This window comes from Ipomoea triloba, chromosome 10 (genome assembly GCF_003576645.1).
Source record: "Ipomoea triloba cultivar NCNSP0323 chromosome 10, ASM357664v1".
NCBI lineage: Eukaryota > Viridiplantae > Streptophyta > Magnoliopsida > Solanales > Convolvulaceae > Ipomoea > Ipomoea triloba.
The window spans coordinates 22,207,796-22,230,914 of record NC_044925.1 but is presented as its reverse complement, the minus strand read 5'-3'; the positions used below and the strand labels follow the sequence as shown (position 1 = coordinate 22,230,914).

The following is a 23,119-nucleotide window of genomic DNA, read 5'->3' as shown; positions in this document are numbered from 1 at the left end:
AGAAAAACCCAAAAAAAAAAAAAAAAAAAAAAAAGATATGCATCAGAACACCAAAATAAAAATTTTTAAAAAATAATATACAAAATCTTTCTAGAGTATTGTTCCCTAACCACTAGCTTGTTTCAAGTCGGTGAAATGTTGATTCAAACAATTGAACACTAGTATCAACTATCAACTATCAAGTGATTATATTATTTAAAAAAAATTTTAAAGAAGTGAACATACATAAGATCGTGGTTATGGATTGAGCTCAATTTTCTTTTCTTAATTGGACTACAAAATAAAGGCAACTACGATTTACAATTAGGCAATAAGTACGATATTCAATATGAAAGACAACTTAGGCCCTCTTTCGCAATCAGCGGTTAGCGAATTGTGTTAGCGGTTAGCAAATAGTGGATTGTGTTAACGAGCTTAAGTATTAGAACATCCACTTTTAGTCATAGTATTATTGTGACATGCCCATTTTTTGTCCTTTATCAACAAATCAGTTTAAATATCGTTAAATACAAGAACATTTTGGTCTTCAATTATGAATGTTTTCAAAAAAATAAACATAAAAAGTATAGCGGTTCAACATACTTTGTATAGAAAAAATTGAAATGTCTTTGTGTTTAACAATATTTCAACGATTTTATTGCTGGAGGACTAAAATTGGTCATGCCACAGTAATACTAGGACCAAAAATGAAATTAACTCCATGTAAAATGACTTAAATGGTATACATAATAATAATAATAATAATAATAATAATGTTTAAAAAAACATTTAAAAAAAATAAAGGTGCAGCTCCCCTTTAATTTGTTTCCCCACTTGAACAAATATCTTGTGCATCATGTTTCATTGTTTCCCCACTTGAGAGCAAATATCTTGTGCATCAGATCATAGTTAGGTACTCACTATGTACACATATCATTAAAATTTGGACTTCACATAATATCTTGAGTCTTGTCATTCCCAAGCTTGGGTTAATCGAAGAACAGTAATGCCTACACATTTTTGGATGAAGGACTAGATAGTTCATTAGACCATCCAGCCAGATATTATCTAAACACATATAACAAACCATTTGTTAAACATCTATCCATAAGAGATTATTAACCATTAGAATTCAAGGTTAACTATTTAGTATGTGAGACCATAAACATATCTATAAATACCTCATTTGCATATTTTAGATTCCTTAAATATGAGATTCCCTTTCTTTAAACTGAAAATAGAGATCGGCGGCGTATGGTAATACATCTTTTAATATTTTTGGATCCTCGCTTTGCAGCTGGCTGTAGGGCTGGGCTAACCACCTGCTACTAGTAGACCACGGGACAAAATACTGGCCAAATTAATTTTTTCATACGAACCTCTCTTAAGGGACAAGAGTACGTGTGCGATCCTTCACGTCAATCAAACTGATTAGTATAATTTATTTCTAAGAGTATGATACGTACTATGATAAACGTCGAGTATTATTCGGATTGGTTATGCAACGGCACAAAGTCAAACTTTGGATATTAGATATGGCATTTCCGGAGTTGATGGCAGAATAAATTTTGTCGGACGACCAACAAAGAAATTAAAAAGGAGAAACGCAATTATATATGTCAAAGTTGCAAGTAACAGCACCTGTACCTCCACATACTCACCTCACGTGACTGCCCTACTCCTTTGCTTCTGCAGCAACAGGACATGGGGATTACTAAATCATTTTGTTTTAAGTGAATTAACTTTATATATGGGCGATGCATACTTGTCGTCTCGACTGTGGACTACTTAAATTTTGAATGCCTTTATGGGTATTCAAAAACATTGTTGACTACCATTATTTGTAAACATATATTTATTCTCATGAATAATAAGGAAAACTCGTAATCACTATTCAAAGATCTGTATTAAGTAAAATTTTATTTTTGTGTAGTAGCGTATGAATTACACATAAGAGGTAAAACGTATTAAGAAAACTTTGTGTGATGGATTCAACTAAAAGAATATTGATGATAAGAATTAATTTGTGATATTCAAGTAAAATAATCATATCTCACTCACTATGTCTACTATCCCTTTCAGAGTTTTGTAAAACATATTTTATGGGCAAGGGATCGGAAGTTTTTTACATGCTTGCATAGTTGCATGTATGTATATTGTATTGACACCTATTATGCATGCATCTCATTTTGCTACAAATATTAGAAGGAAATATATAGTATTTGTATATATAATACACATAATATAAAACATGTATCGTCTGTCTTTCATCATTCTAATTTTTCTCTCTTTCTTTTTTGATTACCAACCTTGTAGCTAATAGCGTAATAAGGCTCGAGTCTTAGCTTATGTGCTATATACATAAAGTTTAAAGTAAAATACAGGTATTAATGTGATATATTGTAGAAATGATATTTTATTAATAAAATTGCTAAGTCTAAATACAATTCTTTATATACAAATTGAGTTTGGGAGGCTATATATGTTAGGTCAAGGAGTATACTACAGTTAGAAATTAGGTCTCTTAGTTAGTTAGAGAAAACCCCTATTTATAGTGACGAGTCAGTAAATACTATATGTTGAAATCTTGATGATAAGTCTTTAACATATATGGCAACGCACGACTAGTGGCTCAAGTCAGTCATGACATGTATTGGACATTGATTTGTCGTTTGGAGTAGTCAGAACAATTTCCCACTCTCAAAGACCAATAAACACCAAATCTAGTTGGCCATCAACTTATGACACTAATAGACTTGTTATATAACCCTATCAGTAACATTAAATGAAGCAAGAAATTGATTTAAGCACTAGATGTCACTTTTGCAACCTTCATGTATACAAGTAGGAGTTGCTTTGTTGCACTTCCATGCATGCCAAGAACCATGCATCTTGTAACATATCTATCTAACTCGCACATTCTTGACTTTAATTTGTCCAGCAACTCAACTCAATCAATTGAGCTCGAGCCTTCAACCATGCTTCATTATGCCCTTTGCCTCGTGATCCTATATTCCCTTGTGTCTCACATTTTTTTCACTAAACTTGAATGCCAGTAAAGTTGCAACACTATATATGACCTATATCCCTCATGCACCTCACTTTTCAAACCACCTCTTCTTCATTCAACCCCACCAAAACACCCACCCCTTGACTTGGGTCTAATAATTCACAAAACTCTCGATAAATCCATATCTCATCATCAATAACTATCAGTTAATTTAAAAAAAAAAAAAGATTAAAACACCCCCCAAAAAATAGAGTAAGTTGAGTTTCATAAATCATAATCAAACTACTTGGACCCAAAGAGGAGCAGGCCGGGTTTGGGTGTGATGCGGTGTGGTTGAGGGGCATGCTTTAAAGAAGGACCAGCGCAGCTAAAGCTTCAAGCGTATAAAACGAACAAGATCTTTCTAATTGTGACTTCCTGATTTGCAATCTTTGGAAAGTTTTTTTGGAATCTTATGCTGCCACTTTTTCTTTCTTTCTTTCTTTCTTTTTTTTTTTAATAATTTTGTTTTACAACTGCCCTCTTCTTTTTTTCCTAAACTTTGACTTCAATTTTTTTTTTTTAACAAAATGCTGTTTTATTTAAATTTTATATGTAAATATATGATTATAAATATCTGCAAAAATCTTGTAGTCAAGTGACATAGTTGTGGCTCCTTCAAGTGAGAGGTTATAGGTCCAAACTCCAATGGATACTATATTGTAACGGAGCCAATAGTTTGAGTACAGTTACACATCGAATGGTTAACCATGCTCAGCTCTCAAATGAGGAGCCAAAAAGACCAGAAGATTGCATTGACCGAAGAGTAGAATACAAACTAATCTTGAGTCTTGACCCACATATGTTGCTAATAAATTATAATAAATACTAAATGCACAATACAAAACTCAATAACTTTCATACAAACGCCTATTATAAATGCTTAAAGTACTAATTTTGGTGAGATGATGAATGGTAGTAGTTCAAAGCACAGAGCTTAGACAGTTGAGAGCTATATATATATATTTATAGGGTAAAGCAAGTCATCATAAGTATTACAAAGTTTCACGTACAAAATGAGTTGCCATCCTTAATTAGCCAGCTTCTATACATAATTACATACTATTATAACTATATATACACCTCATCAATAGAATAGATTAATAGCACATGTCAAAAATATATATAGGAAACTTTTATCCCACCTATTATATTGTTACATTCGGCATTATTAAAATTTATGGATATATTTATGTTTCGTGAAAAATATTAAGGGGAGAGACAATCGACATTGATAACAGATTTATACACTACATATATAAGGATTAAATGGAGATATAAAAAGTAGTAGAATAATGAGTTAATATTGTATTGCTAATATAAGAATTCTTAGTACAATGCAAGTAGAATGTAAAAGAGTTTGGAAGACTATAGTAGTTGTGAACACTAAGCTAGTCTAAGAAATATATTCGAATTCTTCTAGTGGTTGAAGAAAGTCTCTATTTATAGTGTTGGATCGGAGTACATGCTAGGTTATCCACTAATGAGTTGGATGTGACGATGCGACATTGATAGTATAAACTAGTCATAACACATAATGATTTTAAAGATCACGCCCATAACAACGATAAAAAAAAGTCGTCATTCTCTTCTGATCTTAGTGGCCGGACTTCCGGACCTCGGAAGTTAGGCTCGGTCTTTGGTCCGCACCCCTATTAAGTCACCAATATGTATACCGTAGTATTATTTGCAACATGATTATATCAAACACCAATACTGATAATACAAGATACTATAAATATTTGTATTAATAATAAATGTATATTATATGCGAGTGTAGACAAATTATAAACATGTTTAAAAATGAAAAGCCAAATAAGCATGAAAGGCATTGGAGTTGAGAGAAGTGTAACTTCAGGAGATAGAGCACAAGATTTTGGGGGACCCAAGGTGAAGATACCAGAATTTGCAAGGAAAATGACCCTTCCAGCAAATTGCTGCTTTTATGCTAGTTTTATTATGAAGCAAATTGAAGCTGTCAAAAGCAATTGAAAATTCAGAAAATCCATCCTTTCCTTGTTTATTACTCCCTCTGTCCCATTTATTATTTTTAAATTTAATTTTTTGTGTTTAATAGTATTTTTAATGTAGTTTCTAAATATATAAATTTTATATATTAATGCTAAACTTAATATTATAAAAAATTAGATTAAAAATTACTTCAATCAAGCATCGTTAAATGAACTAGACAACCATTTTAGGACGGAGGTAGTATTAATTAATGAACCTTAAAAGTTGGTCCCTTCCTATGCATGTAACTCCACCACGCACTTCCCCTAGGGCCAGGGCCTAGCCCTAGCTAGCCCATCTCAACCGAAAAACATGATTTCTTTCATTGTCACTCAATATTTTCTATTTCCATTTGTGTTCATTGTAACCATATATAAAACAGAATGATTTTGGAAAACTGCGACCCCAGCTACTATACACCAGATATCATACGCAATGAATACTGAATAGTCTTCATTTGCAACTGTAATGAATGTTACAGCTAGCTAGCTATGAAATTTATTTACAAATAGTGAACATTCTATTTTTGTTCCATCGGCTATGTTAATGTTATATAATTTGCCAATTCTAACGGAAAAATAGATCAATTAATAACATCATTTTTATGATAAGGAAAACGCTTAGCCTTATGTACGAGGTAAACTTCGTCCTTGTATAATAATTCCCAAACCATACAGAAGAGACAAATTACACTAAGAAGACATTGTGTGATGGTTCGATAATCAAACTAGAGACCTTCAAGTATAATAATTATACTTTACCCACTGTCCCACTCCAACAAAAACTCCTTTAATTTCCATTGTAATCTAGAGACCCTTCATTGTTATCCCTACCTCCGCTTCCACGCCAACTATAAATGCAATAGAGCAAATTTAGGGTGTGTTTGGTTTGCACAAGGGAATCAGAATTGGAATGAGAATCAAATACTTGGTAATAGTAATGGATTTTGGTGAAAGTATTTTGTGTGTTAGGTAGTAGAATGGAATTGGATTGATTACCAATATTGATATTTGGTCATGTATGACCTTATAATGGGAGTAAATGTGATGGGGATTATTGCCCGAACATCGTAAGCATACAATGGTCGATCCTTGAACCGTAGTGCTCGGCCAGGCCGGACCTTGAGTCAACCAGTCTACCCGATCACCTTTCCCGACCTTCTCCCCCGCGGAGGTCTAGCAAGGCACGCCTCATGGGGGCCCACTCGAGTTGGTCGGCTCGACCTTCTTGCCTTGGAGTGCCCCATCCGCTATGACCACTAATCACCTAGCACTAGGCAAAGGGCAATGTGCCTACGTTTGGCCCCGTGCATGGCCACCACCCGGCGTCCATGCCGTATGATCGGCACATGTCCCTTGACACCCTATATATACCACACTTAATGCTGGGAAGAAGACTTTTGGTTGTTTTCTCTCTTAAATAATTAAGTAGCTTGAGAACCTCTAACCCACTATCATGTTGACCGGGTTACACATAGAGTATAACATCTCTGTACCCGACTCATAAATAATAAAGTATATTCAGTTGTATTCTATTTGTGTGACCACGTATTTACACTTTCAAAAGGTTTTAAAAAAAATTACAAAAATTAAAAAATTAAGGTAATTGGTCCTAATATAATGACATTCAAAAAAAAAATCTAAACATTTTAAAAAAATCTTTAAAAAAATCTAAAAGCAATAATCCAAACTTAAAAATCATATTACCAATAAGATGGAATGATACTCATTTTTAATTAAAGGATGGGATTTTTAATTGAACAAGTAATCAAATCCTATAATTGTGTTTTAAAAAGTTGTCAACCAAACACTAACTATAATTTCAATTCTCATTCCTGGTTGTGTAAACCCATGAAACAAAGATAACCTTAGTTAACACAAAATACATTCAAATTCAAATTATCACAAGAGTAGAACCACTAGCTGGTTAGTCATCCTAAAATTTTCACCACCTGCCACCTGGAAAGCTGATATATTATTATTGATTCTTTTTCTTTTTCTTTCTTCCTTTTATGAATGGAGGGGAGGGTGGGTCAAAAAAAAAAAAAAAATTGTTCCCAAGAAAATGAAAGTGACATTTTGTTTTATCATAAGATTTGGGTCAGGTAATGCAGTGAAATGTAGTGCAGGGAGATGGGGTTATCTGATTTGTAGGATGTAAAGGAATGTAGGCCAAATTTGCAATTAATAATATTGATGGCTTTGTGTATGGGAGGGTCAATATGTGGCAAAATTGAGCTGTGGCTTATTGATGCAGAGCTTCTGCGTGAAGCAGAGATGGCAGTTGGTTCCTTGTCCAACTCTGTTTTGCCTCACCAAACACCTCATCCTCCATTAAAACCACTAGGAATCTTTAGTCTCTCTTTACTTTCTCCGATTAATAAACACACCATATTTTTAACAATTTATGGTTGATGGATAGCCCTGAATAGGGTACCCAGCTTGGAGAGCTCCCGGTATCTAGAGTTTGTCAACCGACTCCCTTTTCCAGTAGATGGGTCGGGTACAAATGTTTGAGCAGCCATCTGATAATCTTGTATAAATACTCTTGAGGTCACCTCGTAAAGGATTTAATGCAAGTCACCTCGTAAAAGATTTAATGCAAGTCCAATTGTTGGCCCGTCGTACGATTACCTTGCAGCCATAAAACCAACAATGGTAAATACAAGAAGGAACGCTCGAGTTAAAGCATGACCAACTCTAACTAGAAGCTCCAAATTCCCGTTTAATATACTTTACATATGATTTATAAGTTGGCATTTACTTTGTCAACGACGAAATTCCCGTTTAATATACTTTACATATGATTTATAAGTTGGCATTTACTTTGTCAACGACGTAACCATGCACCATTGAATGCTTAAGAATTTTAATTCCATTTTATTCTTTCGTTTAATACAAAGATTCTTGGGCACGTGCCACACCACGTCAGCAGCGTAACCACTGGTAAGTCTGTAAGCCGTTACTGTAACAGTAATTAGATGATAATGAATTGGATTAACGGATGTTATGGACAGTTAAACCATAGATTTAATTACACCACGGAAACGATAAGTACGAACCATAATAAGAACCAAAACTCTCTTCCTCGTCCGTCACCGTTAACGTAACGGAGCCGTTCCTATCTTTGCTACATAGTACTTCACTACTTAATCCTAATTTAATTTAAACGCAAAATAAATAAAATCTTAAACACAAACAAAACTGAAACCTCCAAGAAAAAAAAAACATTTGATTTTGGGCTTTCACAGTGCGACGAGAGGATCCGACCCGAATATATCTCCAAACTCTTGGAAGTAATTGTCCGCCGGCCAGGTGGATTGCTCTAACCCGAACTCATGACTTGACCCGATGAAGGTATCAGTGCAGGCTTCTTCGAAAATGTAGTTACGCAGACCCATTTCGTCGAACAAACCGGGTACGGGTACGGGTAACGGGTCCTCGAATTCGAACAAGTCGTTTGGAAATAGAGTGTCGAACGGCGAGGAGAAAGTGGAGAGGTTTTCCGGCGAGGGAGGGCTGTGGCTCATTTTGACGGCTTCGGCTTCGGCTTGGGCTTGGTGGGGAGAGTGAGAGTCACCGTTGGAGGCTGAGGAGGCGAATCGCAAGACGGATTTGGGGGAGAGTTGGTGGTGAGAATCGTCGCCGGAATTGTAGCCGGAGTCAGCCGGCTCCGGCTTGACATCAGCCAGAGCGGGAGGCGGCGCCGTGGTAGGTACGGAGAAGTTGGTGAGAGCGTCAGGGCCACGCAACCGAATGGCCGCGTGGTCGTAAACCATAGCGGCTTCTTCGGCGGTATCGTAGGTGCCTAACCATAGCCTTACACGTCGCAGAGGATCTCTTATCTCCGCCGCCCATTTGCCCCACGGCCGTTGCCTAACGCCCCGATATTTCCGCGCATTGTTACCCGCCTTCAACCGGCCATTCACCGCCGCTGACTCAGCACCACTCTTCTTCCGCCGCTTCGCCGCCGCCGTCCCCTCCGTCCTCAAAACTCCATCACTGTTCCCGTTGCCGTCACCTCTCCCACACGGCTGAATCCTCAGCTCCGTCACATACCTCTTCACTCTCCGCCTCCCAAAACACGCTTTCTCTTCATCCTCATCAGAGGAATCCGTGGCATCACCATCAGTAACGGATATCCGAACAACTCGGGGCCAAATCTCCGGCAAATTTCTCCGGCCGGACGGCAATGATACTTGCTGCCTGTGCTCACTGAACTTAACACTACTCGACAACATGGCTTGTTGTTTCTCCATATTTTCTCCTCAGATTCGCATTGGAACGGGGGGCTTTGTAGAGGGCAAAAAGACTCGAGATTCGGAGAATAAAGAGAAAGATAAGAGTGTTAAAGACACCAAACCCACGAGGCTTCTTGCAGCCAAATCGCTTTAACTTTTGATTATGTTGGAAGAAAGTTTGAGGAAAGCGACACAAAAAGAAGAGATTAAGGGAGGGAGACTCAATTCAAGATTACAGAGAGAGAGCGAGGAGAAGAGTGAAATGAGTACAGTACAGAAAACGCATATGGGGTGTTTGGTGAGAATTAAGTGTGAGCAAGAAAGAAGGAAACAGACCCACTTGTGCAGGGAAGAAAAGAAAGTAGAAAATTTTTGCAGAGGAAAAAGCAGAGAGAAAAGGGGAGGGAGGGAAGGAATCAGTACGTACGTGTTTGAGAGAGAATCAAGCGAGTTAGTGTATGACTTGCTATTTGGAGTAAAAGCAAAGGGGTAGAAAAACTACCATCTTCAAGCTTTTTCCGTTTCCATTTTCTGGAGAGATGGAAAATCTCTGAAGAAAAGAGAAAGAGAGAGTGGAAAAAATTGAAATGGCGAAGAGTGAGTGTAGGGCTGAATAATTATACTTAAAAGAGTGAGTGACTGTAGGAGGTGTGATTTAATTAGTTGTTGTTTAGTGTTTAAGATCGAAATTAGTCCTGTTTTATAGGATCCAAGGTACCACACAGAGACTCCCAATCAAACATAAATCATATACTCCTTATCTTTTTTTTTTTACAAAATATTTGTTACAATAAAATTTATACAACAATTTAATTTCCTTGTATGCGCGTTTCTCCAGCATACTCCGGAGTTATGAGATGCCTTCTCGTTTCTTTTTAACAAATGCTTTTAAAAAATGAGTTGAGTGACTGTGAGAGGCGTGCTTTAATTAGTTGATGTTTAGCGTTTAAGATCGGAATTAGTCCTATTTTATAGGATCTGGTGTACCGTATCGTACCACACACATACTCCCAATCAAACATAAATTATATACTCCTTATCCTTTTTTTACAAAATATTTGTTACAATAAAATTTATAGAACAATTTATTTCCTTGTATGGACGTTCCTCCAGCGTACTCCGGAGTTATGAGATGCCTTCTCGTTTCTTTTTAACAAATGCTTTTCGCAGATGAGTTCAGTGACTGTGAGAGGCGTGATTTAATTAGTTGATGTTTAGCGTTTAAGATCGGAATTAGTCATGTTTTATAGGATCCGGCGTACCGTACCACACAGATACCCCAATCAAATATAAATCATATACTCCTTATCCCTTTTATTTTTTTTAGCTAAAATATTTGTAACAATAAAATTTATAAAACAATTAATTTCCTTGTATGGGCGTCCCTTCGGCATACTCCGGAGTTATGAGATGCCTCCTCATTTTTTTTAACAAACGCTTTTCAAAGAAGCAGTCTATGGATGATTATACATGGACTATCTATCTCTTGTGTAATACTTTCTCGGTCTCATTTTGCTTGTCATGTTTACTATTTCATTGGTCAAATCATTTCTTTCTTCATTGTTTATTTTATTTTGTAATTTTTAATTAATTTTAAATTTAAATTTTGTTTGTTTAATAGTATTTTAATGTAATTTTTTAAATATATAAATTTTATATACTAATACTAAACTTAATATTATGAAAACTTAAATAAAAATAATTTCAACTAAACATCGTTAATTGAACTAGACAAACAAAATGAGACGAACTCACGGAGAAAGTAATATATAAACTATACAAAAAATATAAACCACATCAAAAAGAAATCTTATACAACAAATTTAGTCAAAATAGTGTTAATAAGAATTAAATTCGTAATATTTAGATACGAAAATCCTTGCATCCATATTATTAGATATAAGCAACTAAGCAAGGGTGATGATTCTGTAATCAGGAGGCAGACGACATGTTTGAGATATTTAGACGGGACGCCGCATCTTATGAAGACGAGATTACGGAACGTGGAAGTGGGGCCCGCCGGGAGTGGACTGATATATAATTACAGATTTAAGCATTTCATTTTTGGTGTTACTCGCCTATACGGTTAAGACTTGCGATTTTGTGGCCACGTCACGTGGCACCCCAATTCGCTCTCTATTCCGTTAATTTTATTCGGTCAACTCCAAACGCCTCAGTATTTACTGTATGTGTAACCTAGCTTTTGATTAAGCAGAATCTTTAATCCCCGTTTTGCCCCTGTGTTTTGCTAAAATTACACATTCACTTTCTCCCTATGCCACCCATAACTTACCTAAAACGGCAAATCTCAAATGAAATGACTTGACAGTATTGAGATTAATGTATTTTATGGTGCAAAAATATTTGAAATATTAAAGAAAAAGATTCCATTCTTTTTTTTTTTTTTGAAAGGGGAAATAAAACGGGCATTAAATAAGAAATTGTAACAAAAAATCTGAGGGAGAATTCTCCCAAGTAAGACGAATAAACTAAGAGCTAGAGTCCCTAGCCAGTGTGTGACCAACTAGTTCACCGAACGTGGAATAAAACGACATAAATGTTTTCGAAAAGAATTTAACAAGATTCAACATTGATCTAAAATAGGACGAGTGTATGAATAGTCTTTGATTGTGTTGTGAATGACCGAGAGAACATTGTAACTGTCTAAAAAAATTCCATTCTCGATTTAGTATTTAACTATAATTTTTTTTTTATAAATAATTTGACGCAATAAGTTTATTTCAATTTTTGTTATCAATTATAGCAATATTTTTACTTTTGGCCAATAACTTTAATGTACTCTATTATATATATATATATATATATATATATATATATATATATATATATATATATATATATATATCACTTTTAGGACTGTTAGTTTAAGAAATATTTTAGGATAATGTAACATTTTTGATAATTTTGCATAATCTAATAATAGAATATGGATGATTGTGATTCTCATGAATATTACAACAAACCAACAAAAAAAAAACTTAAAAAACTTAAAAATAAGGGTTGAAAATTACATATTCTCTAGCGGACCTCGCATCCCCTTAAACCTTTAAAGTTGTTCCATACTTAAAATCAAGGATCGAATCATTTACCTTTGGTTAAGGATGAATGAATCCCTTGCCACTCAACCACACCTCAAGTTAATCAAATGTCTCCTTAAACATTCAAGAAAATCACTAGGTTGCATTTATTTCAATTATCCAGTTTTTTTTTTTTTAAGTTTTTCTATTCTTTCCATTTTCAATTTTTCATTCTCTATTTTTAAATTACTTTTTTTAAAAATAAAATCGTTTTCATTTCTCCAAATAAAGAATTTATTTTTCTATTAATAAACACAATATTAATTTGTTTTTTAGTACTATTGACTCTGTTACAAAATATTAATTTGTAAAACGTTAACAGAAATGTATTCTACATTCTACTACATTTAACATTTTGTTACATTTTATGATCTCATGCTCATATTATAACCTCACTAGAAAATTTGTTCAAACAAGTTAACAGGAAGAGTGCTTAAAGGTTTCCAAACATTGATCTAGTAATGAGAAGTATCTATTTCAGATTTGTTCGACGTATATTAAAGGTTTGAGTTTAGGTTAACCTCCTTGTACACATAAATGTACAGTTTCCGTTGAGTTTCAAAACTAAATTGACTCAATTTACTTCCTAATGGACCTAAGAGCAAGTTCATGTTCATGGGGTTAATAATATCGTCCAACAAGGCCAAGAAATTTAATGTATTAAAAAATCTTGAATAGAAATTTTAAGCGTTTAAAATTATTCTGTCATAAATTGGTAACCTAATGTATTTTAAAAAAAAAAAAAAAAAAAAAAAAAAAAAAAAAGGTGCTAAGTGGGAATGTAACATGTACGAATGAGATTCCTAGGAAATGGGCCGGTCCAACGTTTTTGGGTTGTTGAGTACCACCACGTTCAACCCTTCACCACAATGCATAAAACACACAAACCGTCTTCACTTAATATAAATGATTATACTTTATATTATATTTTCAAATTTTGGCATATTTGGTGGATTATTATTATTATTATTATTATTATTATTATTATTATTATTATTATTATTGTCATTGCAGGAATAAATTTATAATAATCTAGTCAACTTATCGTATTAAATTTATTGACCAAGACTAGTCATTACCAAACACAAGCCACTTGAAATTTAGAGTTGTTATAGACATTGCAACGTAATTGTCTTTTACTTACTGGAAAATAATTTTTAAATATATGTTTTTAGATGGTGGGTTTTAATCAAATGCAATTTATATTTTGTCTTCATGCATGCATAAACTAGAATAATGAATAAATAAATAAATACACACGTGTTTGGGAGCACGTGTGGTATAGTAGATGCAAAATTAAAAGAGAATTAGGGAAAGCTGGCAGTGATTTGCCGATTTAATTTGTCTAATTATATGTGCTCTTCTACTCCACCATTTTGTGCTTACTTTTTATTATTTGTTTTCTTCTTCTAATACATCATAAACGCATTTTGCACTTTTGTATTATTATAAATAATGAACACATAAAAGGGATTAACCTTTGCTAAACTTGGAACATATTTAATATTAAAAAAAAAACGCATTATTATTAAAACAATAGTCGTGGGACCAAAATTGGTAGAAATTAAATATGTGAATCAAAATTGTCATTTTGTTAATAGTAGTGGGACCAAAATTGGTATTTGCTCAAAATTTTAATTATGCGAAGTGAAAACTAAGCAAATACTGACCATAATTGTAGTTTATATTAAATTTATGGATAAAATGAAAATCTCGTAAATCAATATATTATTAATTTAAAATATTTGATGATATTTAAAAGCGTAGAAATGTAGAATCTAAGAAAAGACTGCAGTGAAAAGTTTAATTAGTCAAAGATTGAAAGTTTAATTGATTCCACAAAGAATCCTCCAAATAGCCACAGAATTAAGGAGAATGTGGTCAAAGGCTCAAAGCTACATACCTTTGGAACGTATAATGTTGGTCGAAAAATTCTCGTTGCTAAAAACATGAAACTAACGTTTGGTATATTCGTACAGAATTAAACATATATAGTTTTTATATACATTATATATTAATATAAAAATAGATAAAACAAATCATACAATATAATAGTATGCACGGCATATTCAGGGCGGATTCAGAAAGAGGACAATTGAGGCAGTTGCCCCCTCATTCCTCCCCACTCACTTTAACATTTCATAGTATATGTTCAACAATTATGTCAATTTTAATTGAGATAGGTTTGAACCTAATACCTTGCTTATTAAAATCAACGAGTCAATTAAAAATAATAAATAGTTAACGCAATATTTTGTTACTAAAGCTTACAATAACGGAATGCGGGGTAGTTAAGAAAAGTAAATGGTGTAATAGAGGGTAAAGTAAGAAAAATTAAAAAAAATATTAAAATCAAAATAATATGAACCATTCATTATTCTAGTTTATGCATGCATGAAAACAAAATAATATGAATTATTCATTTCAACAAACAATTGGACCAGTTATTGACCTAACTTTATTAGCTCTTATTAGTTGATATATATATATGATATATAGTAGTAACTTATATATAAAAATGAAATGTATATAAAAATTAGAAAATGTGTAAGTAGCTTAATTGGTTGTCCCTCAAAATTTAATATCATCTTTATTTGGCTAAGTCCTTCCCTATCTCATAGTTAATCATAAACATTATATTGTAAGTTACCTAACAACATTTCACTTTATTTGGCTCTGACTATATATCTCGTAATTCATCATAAACATTGTATTGTAATTTATAACGTATCCTAGTTCATCATAAACATTATAATTTTAAATTTCAACTATATTATCAATGCTTTAGAAAATTTAAGCCTTAGCTATAAGGGAAGCCCTCAACTGGTCAAAATCTCAACATCTGGATCACTTGCATGTAGAGATCAGACAGATTCTTTGTTAGTTGTTCAGGGTCTTAATTCTCTTGCATCTCTTTCTTCTTTTGATCTACTCTTATTGGATGTAAAAGATGTACCTGAGTACTTTTGCTTACAGCTACGTCTCGTTTGTCAAACGTTTTGAGAATCAGACGGCCCATTTCTTAGTTAGAAAATCTGTTTCTAAGCCAAGCCTGAACGTTTGGAGTTGTTTGCCACCCCTCCATCTTTCATCTGTAGTGCTCTTTATCATGATTTAATCTAATGCCTTCATTTTCAAAAAATAAAAAAATTTACTGAATCGATCTCTGTGCACATAGTATATCCTATCCCACTGTAAAAGTTGGAAAGTTTCTGGGTTGAATTCTGGTAGATATTTTGGCAGTGTGTTTATCGGTTTTCCCCCGGCCAATTGGAAAAGGTAAATGGTAAATGGCAATGGTAATTGTAGGTAGCCTAGCGAGGTGATGACTGATGAGCGGAGCTTCAAGTTGATGGACAGTGCCAAAAGACAAAAGGACAAGTAATAGGAGGAGAGGACTCGACAAAAGCTTCAGCCTTTAGACCACTCTTTAATAACAAACCTGCAACTGATGTTATGTTTTTTGGATTCATTAATTTGCAAGTTGGAGTGTGTGGCGTTCGAGGTTAATTAATTATGCTCTTTGACCTATGTGCCAGACACACCATTCTTGCCTACTTGCCTTGCATGCCAAGCCAATAAGCCCCAGCCCCAGTCCCAGTATTCAATATTCATCTTGCATTAATTGCATTCCTCACAATTTTTTAGGTTATATAAAATCCTAAGGTTGTAATCAGAATAGAAAATGTGTTAGTGTAATTTATTGTTAAGTTAACTAATACATTTTACTTTTTTTTTTTTATACTCTAAGTCTGTTTAATATAGTATCTTGTATATTTTACTTAATTCTTTAATTGTATACCTATGTTTGTTTCCAATTTTCTTTGTTCATGATGTTTTGGTTAATTAGTTTGAATAAAAATTAACAGTGTTGAATGAATGAGTAAAATATGTATTCATTAATTTAGTTTAAATAATGGTGAATGAGTAAAATCTCAACATCTGGTTTAAATTTCTAGTTGCACGGGTAAAATTTAACTTTTACATTAGGGTAACACCTATGTGAGAGGGTTCGGTCAATATAATTTGGATCATAGTTTATGGGTTAGTATTATGAGTTGGACTCTATTTGAGATATTATTATTTATTTGGGCTATTCTTTCTTAACACTCAAATATAGTTTTTTTTTTAAGATCATTCTAAGGGTGTGTTTGGTTGATGGGTTTAGCCATAAGGTATGGGTATCAAAGTGATTGTTATTGTTTGGTTGATAGGTTTTTTTAGAATATTACTATGGGTTTGGAATACCCCATTAGTTGAAAAATTCATACCCTAATGAAATAAGAGTTTCGTTCCACTTCCTCATTTCTTCCCCAACTATTAATAATTATTCTCATTCCACCATACTACCAAACATGCAAAATACTTTCACCAAAACTCATTACCCTCACCAAGTATTTGATACCCATACCGATACCGATTCGGTGATTCCCACGTGTGAACCAAACACACCCTAAGGATTTCAATTTTCACAGTCAATTTTATTAACCCATTTTTATCAATTTTCACTCTTTTTTGCCATTACCTGCGTCCAAGCACGATTTCTTCTTCATGTTTTTTCTAACTTCCAAGTTTCTTCTTCACAATCTCATGTTTCAACTTGTTTCTCTCCATACTTTACTAGTTTACTCTAGATTACTTGAGCCCAATAGGGCCCAGGATTAATCGGTTATTCCGTTACCTGCGCGGCTAAAGTTCAACCGTCAACTAGCTGACACGTAACACCCCATCCTTGTTAACTTTGGTGCCCACAGATTACAGTATTAAAAAACTGTTTGGTTTTAACTGCTTTTGTGGAACGGCAGCACCTCTTTTTGGCTTTATTCCCTTCCCTCTCCCTTTTTACCAGAATTATGTTGGACATTTGTTGTCCGCAAGCTTCATTCAGCCCATTCTCTTAACTAAAAATATATTACTCCATTTTTAAGTGACCAAAGAAAATCTCCATTGTAAAAAGTATAAACACATCTACACCGTTCATCTCCATTACTAAATTTTATCATTGATAAACCTGATAGACAGTTGAGATCAGCCCTCATCTTTTAATTTATCATACAATCCTGTCTCATATATATATATATATATATATATATATATATATATATACCCCTACCCCTTCCCATGAGTCTATGTGAACAAATCTGTGCCATAAAATAAAAACACCCCCTCATAAAAAAAATGTGAACACTTTCACACCCTCCAACTTAATAAATCTAAGGTTAGCATCTTATCATTATTAAACTTTTAAATTTAAATAAATTATAAAATGAATCATATTTTTAAAAATTTTCAATAATTATAAAATTAACCACATTTTTTTTTTACTAAAACTCTTACTATTAATGAACCTGATAGATGACTAAAATTAATTAATCCCACTTTTTACAAGACCCTATTCTCATTTCATCTGCTCCAGTATTTTTAAACTTTTTTGTCCGACTGACAGAGCAAATAGGTAGCATCTCTATCACCAATTTTGCAAACATAAATACTGATGACTTCAGCATTTAGAAGAAATTAAATGTTAAGATCCCCACACAGAGTTTTGAACAACAGAATTTGCATTACAAGCATAAAGCAGAGAGTTTTCAACAGGGGCAGGTTCAACCTTTCCCCTAAAGTTCATTTATCTATATGGGACACATACACTTCATTTTCATAAGTTATATATAATATATATATTTATATAGTGAGTGAGCAAAGTCACAAAGGAAATGAGCTCTCTCCTCTCTCACAATGCAGCAACTAACCCATGGCGTACTTTTGGGTCCAGCTCCGGGCAGTTGTCTCGTACTTGCTCCTGTCCGTCTTGTACATGTGAGCAATCTCTGGCACCAGAGGATCATCAGGGTTCGGGTCCGTTAGCAGAGAGCAGATAGACAGCAGCACCTGCAGTGACACAAAAATTCATATAACCATAACTGGAACTGTCCCAAATGTGCAATTGCAAGCTGTAACTATTGCCAACATCACTTCAACGGCATTCATTATACCCCACTAACATTTTAGCCTGATTGGTCTATTAATTTTGGCCCTCGATATTTTCTTTCAATATACTGTATCAACTTCAATTGAAACTTATAACATAAACAAAAACCTTGGAGATTGTAAGTGCTGGACTCCACTGTTCCTTCAAAATGTCAAGACAAATGCTCCCATTACTGTTGATATTTGGATGAAAAACCTTTGTCCTAAAAGCAACCTGCAATAATCATCATCCAGTGTCAAGGATGGCATAAGCATAATAAGGCCAGCATACACAAATCAGTAATCCATTAAAAAGCGCAGCATAAGAAACAATTCATGAATACAATGTTGCAGAACAAAAATGTACAGAGTGCCAGAATGCGTCAAAAGGAAAGAGGGAGGAGGATGAGAAGAGCAGAACACTGTTTCTCAAATTAATACTCAGAATGCTAACATCCAACATGGAGAACACATCAGCAGTCTAATAAAATGAAAAAATAATCTTGTTATCAAGGATCAAAGTTCAACTCTAAGTAATCCATAGGTGTAATTTTTTCTAGGTATGTGCCTCCAAAGTAATGGAAATAGTTCTATTTCCCTTTTGTTACGTGGATTGCAATTGAGTATTACCTAAGCATCCTTTCTCTCAGCAAAGTTTCAAGATGTTCAAAAGAGCCACTTATCCTAGTAAAAGCCTGAAGGAAATAAACAGTCACCACAGCTGTCTAGAGCTAGTTGAACTCATACCTACTCAGATGATTGCACCCACTTAGAGGCATGGCTCAGTAAAGTTAAGTGTACTATTTGTGAGTAACTAGTTCAATCACCAAGTGAAAGAAATAGATGGAATAGAAAGATCTAACAACCTACAATGTACTAATGGTAAAGTAATTGTATAATCTTTTGAGATATTAAACTCTATAGTGTTAATCTAAGCATATCCCAATTAACCAATGCAAAAGAAATCAAAATCTAGTTTTATATGGATAAAGGGTTATCTTTGCACTGGCATCCAACTAGGAAAGGAAAGGTGTAAACTGAAGAATATGGTTATAATACATGCACTTATTTAGGAAACAAACTATGCACTTGTGTATCACTGTTCATCTCATGCAATAACGATACCTGCATTAAAGCTATTAGTAGGTTACCTTAGGTGGCTTGAATGGATAATCAGGTGGGAAATGAATGGTAACAAGAAATACTCCGCCTGAATAAGGACTGTCAGGTGGACCCATTATTGTTGCTTGCCAGTGAAACATATCTTCAGCAACAGGGCCTGATGGTTACATCAAGAGCAAAATACAAAGCTGGAGGAATTAAAATATAACGTTTGCAATGAAGCTCAAAATAAGTTTCAAGCAAGTGCAAATACTATTATAAGCCTGGGACTACACAGCTCTGTGTTCCAGGGGAGATGTGGCACTGCTTGAGGGCAGAGTTGCTGAACATTCAAGGTATGAAGGTAGATTTTTGTAGGGGTAGTTAGGTGCCCAACTTTGAGCATGCTTTTAGTGCAATTGGTATTTGCTCGTGTGAACACTGATTTCATTATAAATGAACACTATCATATTGTAATGTGAATATAGCAAATGATTATAATATCACTGAAAATCTGGGATCATTTCATGCCAAAGAAAAATTCAGGACTTTCTACACTACATAGGCAGTTAGGCTCATGCCCTCAAAGGACTAAAATGTCAAACCAAGGCCAGCGGCACATATGATCTGAATGCAATCCTAGATTAAATGGTTAGAAACACTGCATAAAGCCTGAATTTCAAGCACTTGAAACAACAGTCTTTTTTTAAAATGAACAGATAGTATGAACTTGTAACAGCATTATATGCTGATTGAGAACAAGAATCTGAAAAGGAACTGTGCTGTGGACAGTATTGCAATTGTGGTCTTAGGAAGCTTTTATGAGTAAGGGAACAGGGATGCTGAAACAATGTTGTGAAAATCAGCCTAGCTGCTAGGTGCCCCTAGGCCAAGGGGAAGAATGGGAAAGTCGATCTTAGACAGTTTTTTTTTTCTTCTTAAAAAAAAATCATTTGTTTAGCTCAAAAATGACATGGTTTTGTGCAAAAAGACCTAATCTTAAGTTCTTAACAGCAGCATTGCAGCAGTCCATTGCTGCTTCATTCACAGCAGGCCAGCATTCGCCCAGCATAGCAGCCTTCCATGTAGCAGTGTTGCAACCTCATGCCCAGCGCTGCACAATGCTAGAGATTTGAACTTGGTTTATTATGTGCTGTGTGTGTGTATTTGCTACTTTGATGGATTGTATGTGATATGGTTGAAGTATTACTTGCTATTGAACATCAAGGTTATAAAAAGGCGCTAGGCACTCATCAAGTGGATGCGCGCCTAGTGACTAGGCACCGCAGAGGTGCCTTAGTAAATACGTTATTATTTTGCCTTTCATTTGATTTAAAAAAAAAAAAAAAAAAAACATTTAAGCAATGCTGTTAAAGCATTAAAGCCTTGCTCGTGATCCAGCAATAAAGCTTTAAAGTCTATAGGAAAAGTGGGAAAAGGTAAAATCTCTCTACTACTCCAACGATGGTGCGCGACGACTAGGCAATGGGCAATGGGCCTCAAAGCTTCCTCACTCGTGACTCACTGACTCGTCTCAATCTGTCAATTGGCTGCGATGGTTGGCCAGTGATGGCATTTGGGCAGTGAAAGGTGAAGGTCAATTTGGTTGCGATCGAGATGGCTTTGTTGCAAGCTACGTGGCGGTCAGCAAATCTGGTAAAGGCTGAAGGGCAATTGAGGTTTGAAGAGTTGTTTGCTTTACTCCTTGTGTCTGGCTTCAATTTAACTTCTTCCCAGTTTAGGTTGTTTTGCTCACAACTACGCCATTTTGGGCGAAAGAACCCTAAAAAACAAAAATAAACGGCCAAGTTGGCCGTCTATCCAACTAGTCAGCTGACTAGAAAGGTGAATAACTCAAAAATTGACTCAGCATAGGGGCGCCTAGGGCCTAGACTAAGTTTTACAACACTGTTGAACATTTATATTTTATGAGAGGAATATTAGCTCTAGTCTAAAAACGTAGGTTTTACAGCATTGTGCTTAAATTAAGTGGAACAGTATTGATTCAGTTCTTAAACTACTAGTCATTGAATTTGTTATTTTCCAGAAGAGATGTTGAGGCTAGAGTCAAGAAAGGTTGTTGCAACTGCAGAATAGTGGAAGCTGCTTCCCAGAGATTTAGATTTGGAATAGCCGCCAAATTAGCAATTAAAATTTGTATAAAATGTCAGTTTCCCTCTTTCAAAAGTATCCATCTTGAATAAAACTACTACTCTTTCTCCCTCAGTTTTTTCTCTTCTTCCCTCTGGAATCTGAGTTCTTCCTTTTCACAGCATATTCTTCCTGCTACTGATCATTTCTAGCCCAGGGGTGTTACAGAAGTCCAAATTACATCTCTTAATGAAAGCTCCGGTTTTACACTCACCATTTGCCAACAAACTCAGATAAAAATTGAATCTTTACACCATTCAAATTTAAACAACCATTCAGATTCGGAAAAGTGGGGAAATAACCTCAACTTCGAGAACCAGCAATCAGTCAAAAGAAATTGAGAACTCAACAATTAATAATTAATAATTTAACTTTAAGGAGACAATCAATTAATCTGGATCACACATACCGGCACTGCAAGAGGTAGGAGGATCTTTCTGCAGATCCTTGAGCTCTTTCAGAATCCGCTTCGATGCCATGTCGAACCAAAACCCTAGATTCACAAAAACCCTAGATCAGTTCCACCGCCAACAAATATACACACATACATACAGAGACAGAGAGACAGGATGGGTGGTGTTTCCGGGTCGGCGAAGATTCGGGTTCGGGTCTCACCTGAGAGTCCGAGAGATCCTCCTACTGCGAAATGAGAGATTCTGAGAAAGCGTGACTGCGAAGGAGGATTACACATCAGACAAAATGAGTTTATATAGCCAACGAAAGGGACATTTTTATTTTTATCCAATAAATGTAATTATTTAAATTTTAATTACAATATCATAATCTATATAAACATTTTATATTCCTATATAATTATATAAATGAAATAAATAATCATCTAGAAAATGACAAATTTTTGGATTCCTAATCATGAATTAACAAATTAATTTATAATCAAAAGATACGTGTGGAAAAGTATATTTAATATTTTACATTATAAGTTATTTTTATGAGTTATACTTGTTTTTTATTTTAATTTTTTTAATGTCATAATTCATATAGATACAATGCATATTGATTTTCTTAGAAAATTTATTATTTTTCTCTTTTAAATTTATCTCTTATGTGTTGATAAAGGTATTAGGAGGTATCTAATTCAAAATTATTATTATTTTTTTTTTTTTGTGAAGAAAGAGATACTAATTCGTAAGATTATCTAACTTTACGAATGGACGTGCCTCTCGCATCATTCCTGAGAAGAATGACCACCCCTTCGGAGGTTCCTCTATCATTGTCGTGCCTCAGTCACCATTTTGGTCAATATTAACCATGTAGTCAGCACACTTGTTACCTTCTCGGAGATATGATAGAAGGAGACTTGCTCAAAACGCGCTGTCAGCCCCAAGTAATCCTCAACCAAGGCATTCTAATCATCTTCTTTGAATTTATTACCCATCATCACATCGATCACCACCTTAGAATCCATCTCCACACTCAGCCGCGACAACCCCTTTTCCTGACAAAGTCGCATACCCTCCCTTGAGCCCCATAGGCCACAACTCTGCCATGAGACCCCCACCCCCC

General features: G+C 34.6%; 2 protein-coding genes across 2 annotated transcripts; both read right to left on the bottom strand.

Moving 5' to 3' along the window:
• Positions 1-8,029: 8,029 nt before the first annotated feature.
• LOC116031924 (ethylene-responsive transcription factor CRF2-like) lies at positions 8,030-9,854 on the bottom strand. Its single transcript, XM_031274280.1, has one exon. The coding sequence runs from the start codon at positions 9,294-9,296 to the stop codon at positions 8,283-8,285; it is 1,014 nt and encodes a 337-aa protein (XP_031130140.1). The 5' UTR covers positions 9,297-9,854; the 3' UTR covers positions 8,030-8,282.
• Positions 9,855-17,887: 8,033 nt separating this feature from the next.
• On the bottom strand, positions 17,888-22,312 carry LOC116032180 (ubiquitin-conjugating enzyme E2 28-like). Its single transcript, XM_031274622.1, has 5 exons — positions 22,211-22,312; positions 22,005-22,088; positions 19,495-19,622; positions 18,474-18,578; positions 17,888-18,265 (listed from the first exon to the last, which is right to left on the bottom strand). Exons 1-5 carry the CDS (start codon positions 22,284-22,286, stop codon positions 18,122-18,124), a joined length of 537 nt encoding a protein of 178 aa, XP_031130482.1. The 5' UTR covers positions 22,287-22,312; the 3' UTR covers positions 17,888-18,121.
• Positions 22,313-23,119: the final 807 nt, after the last annotated feature.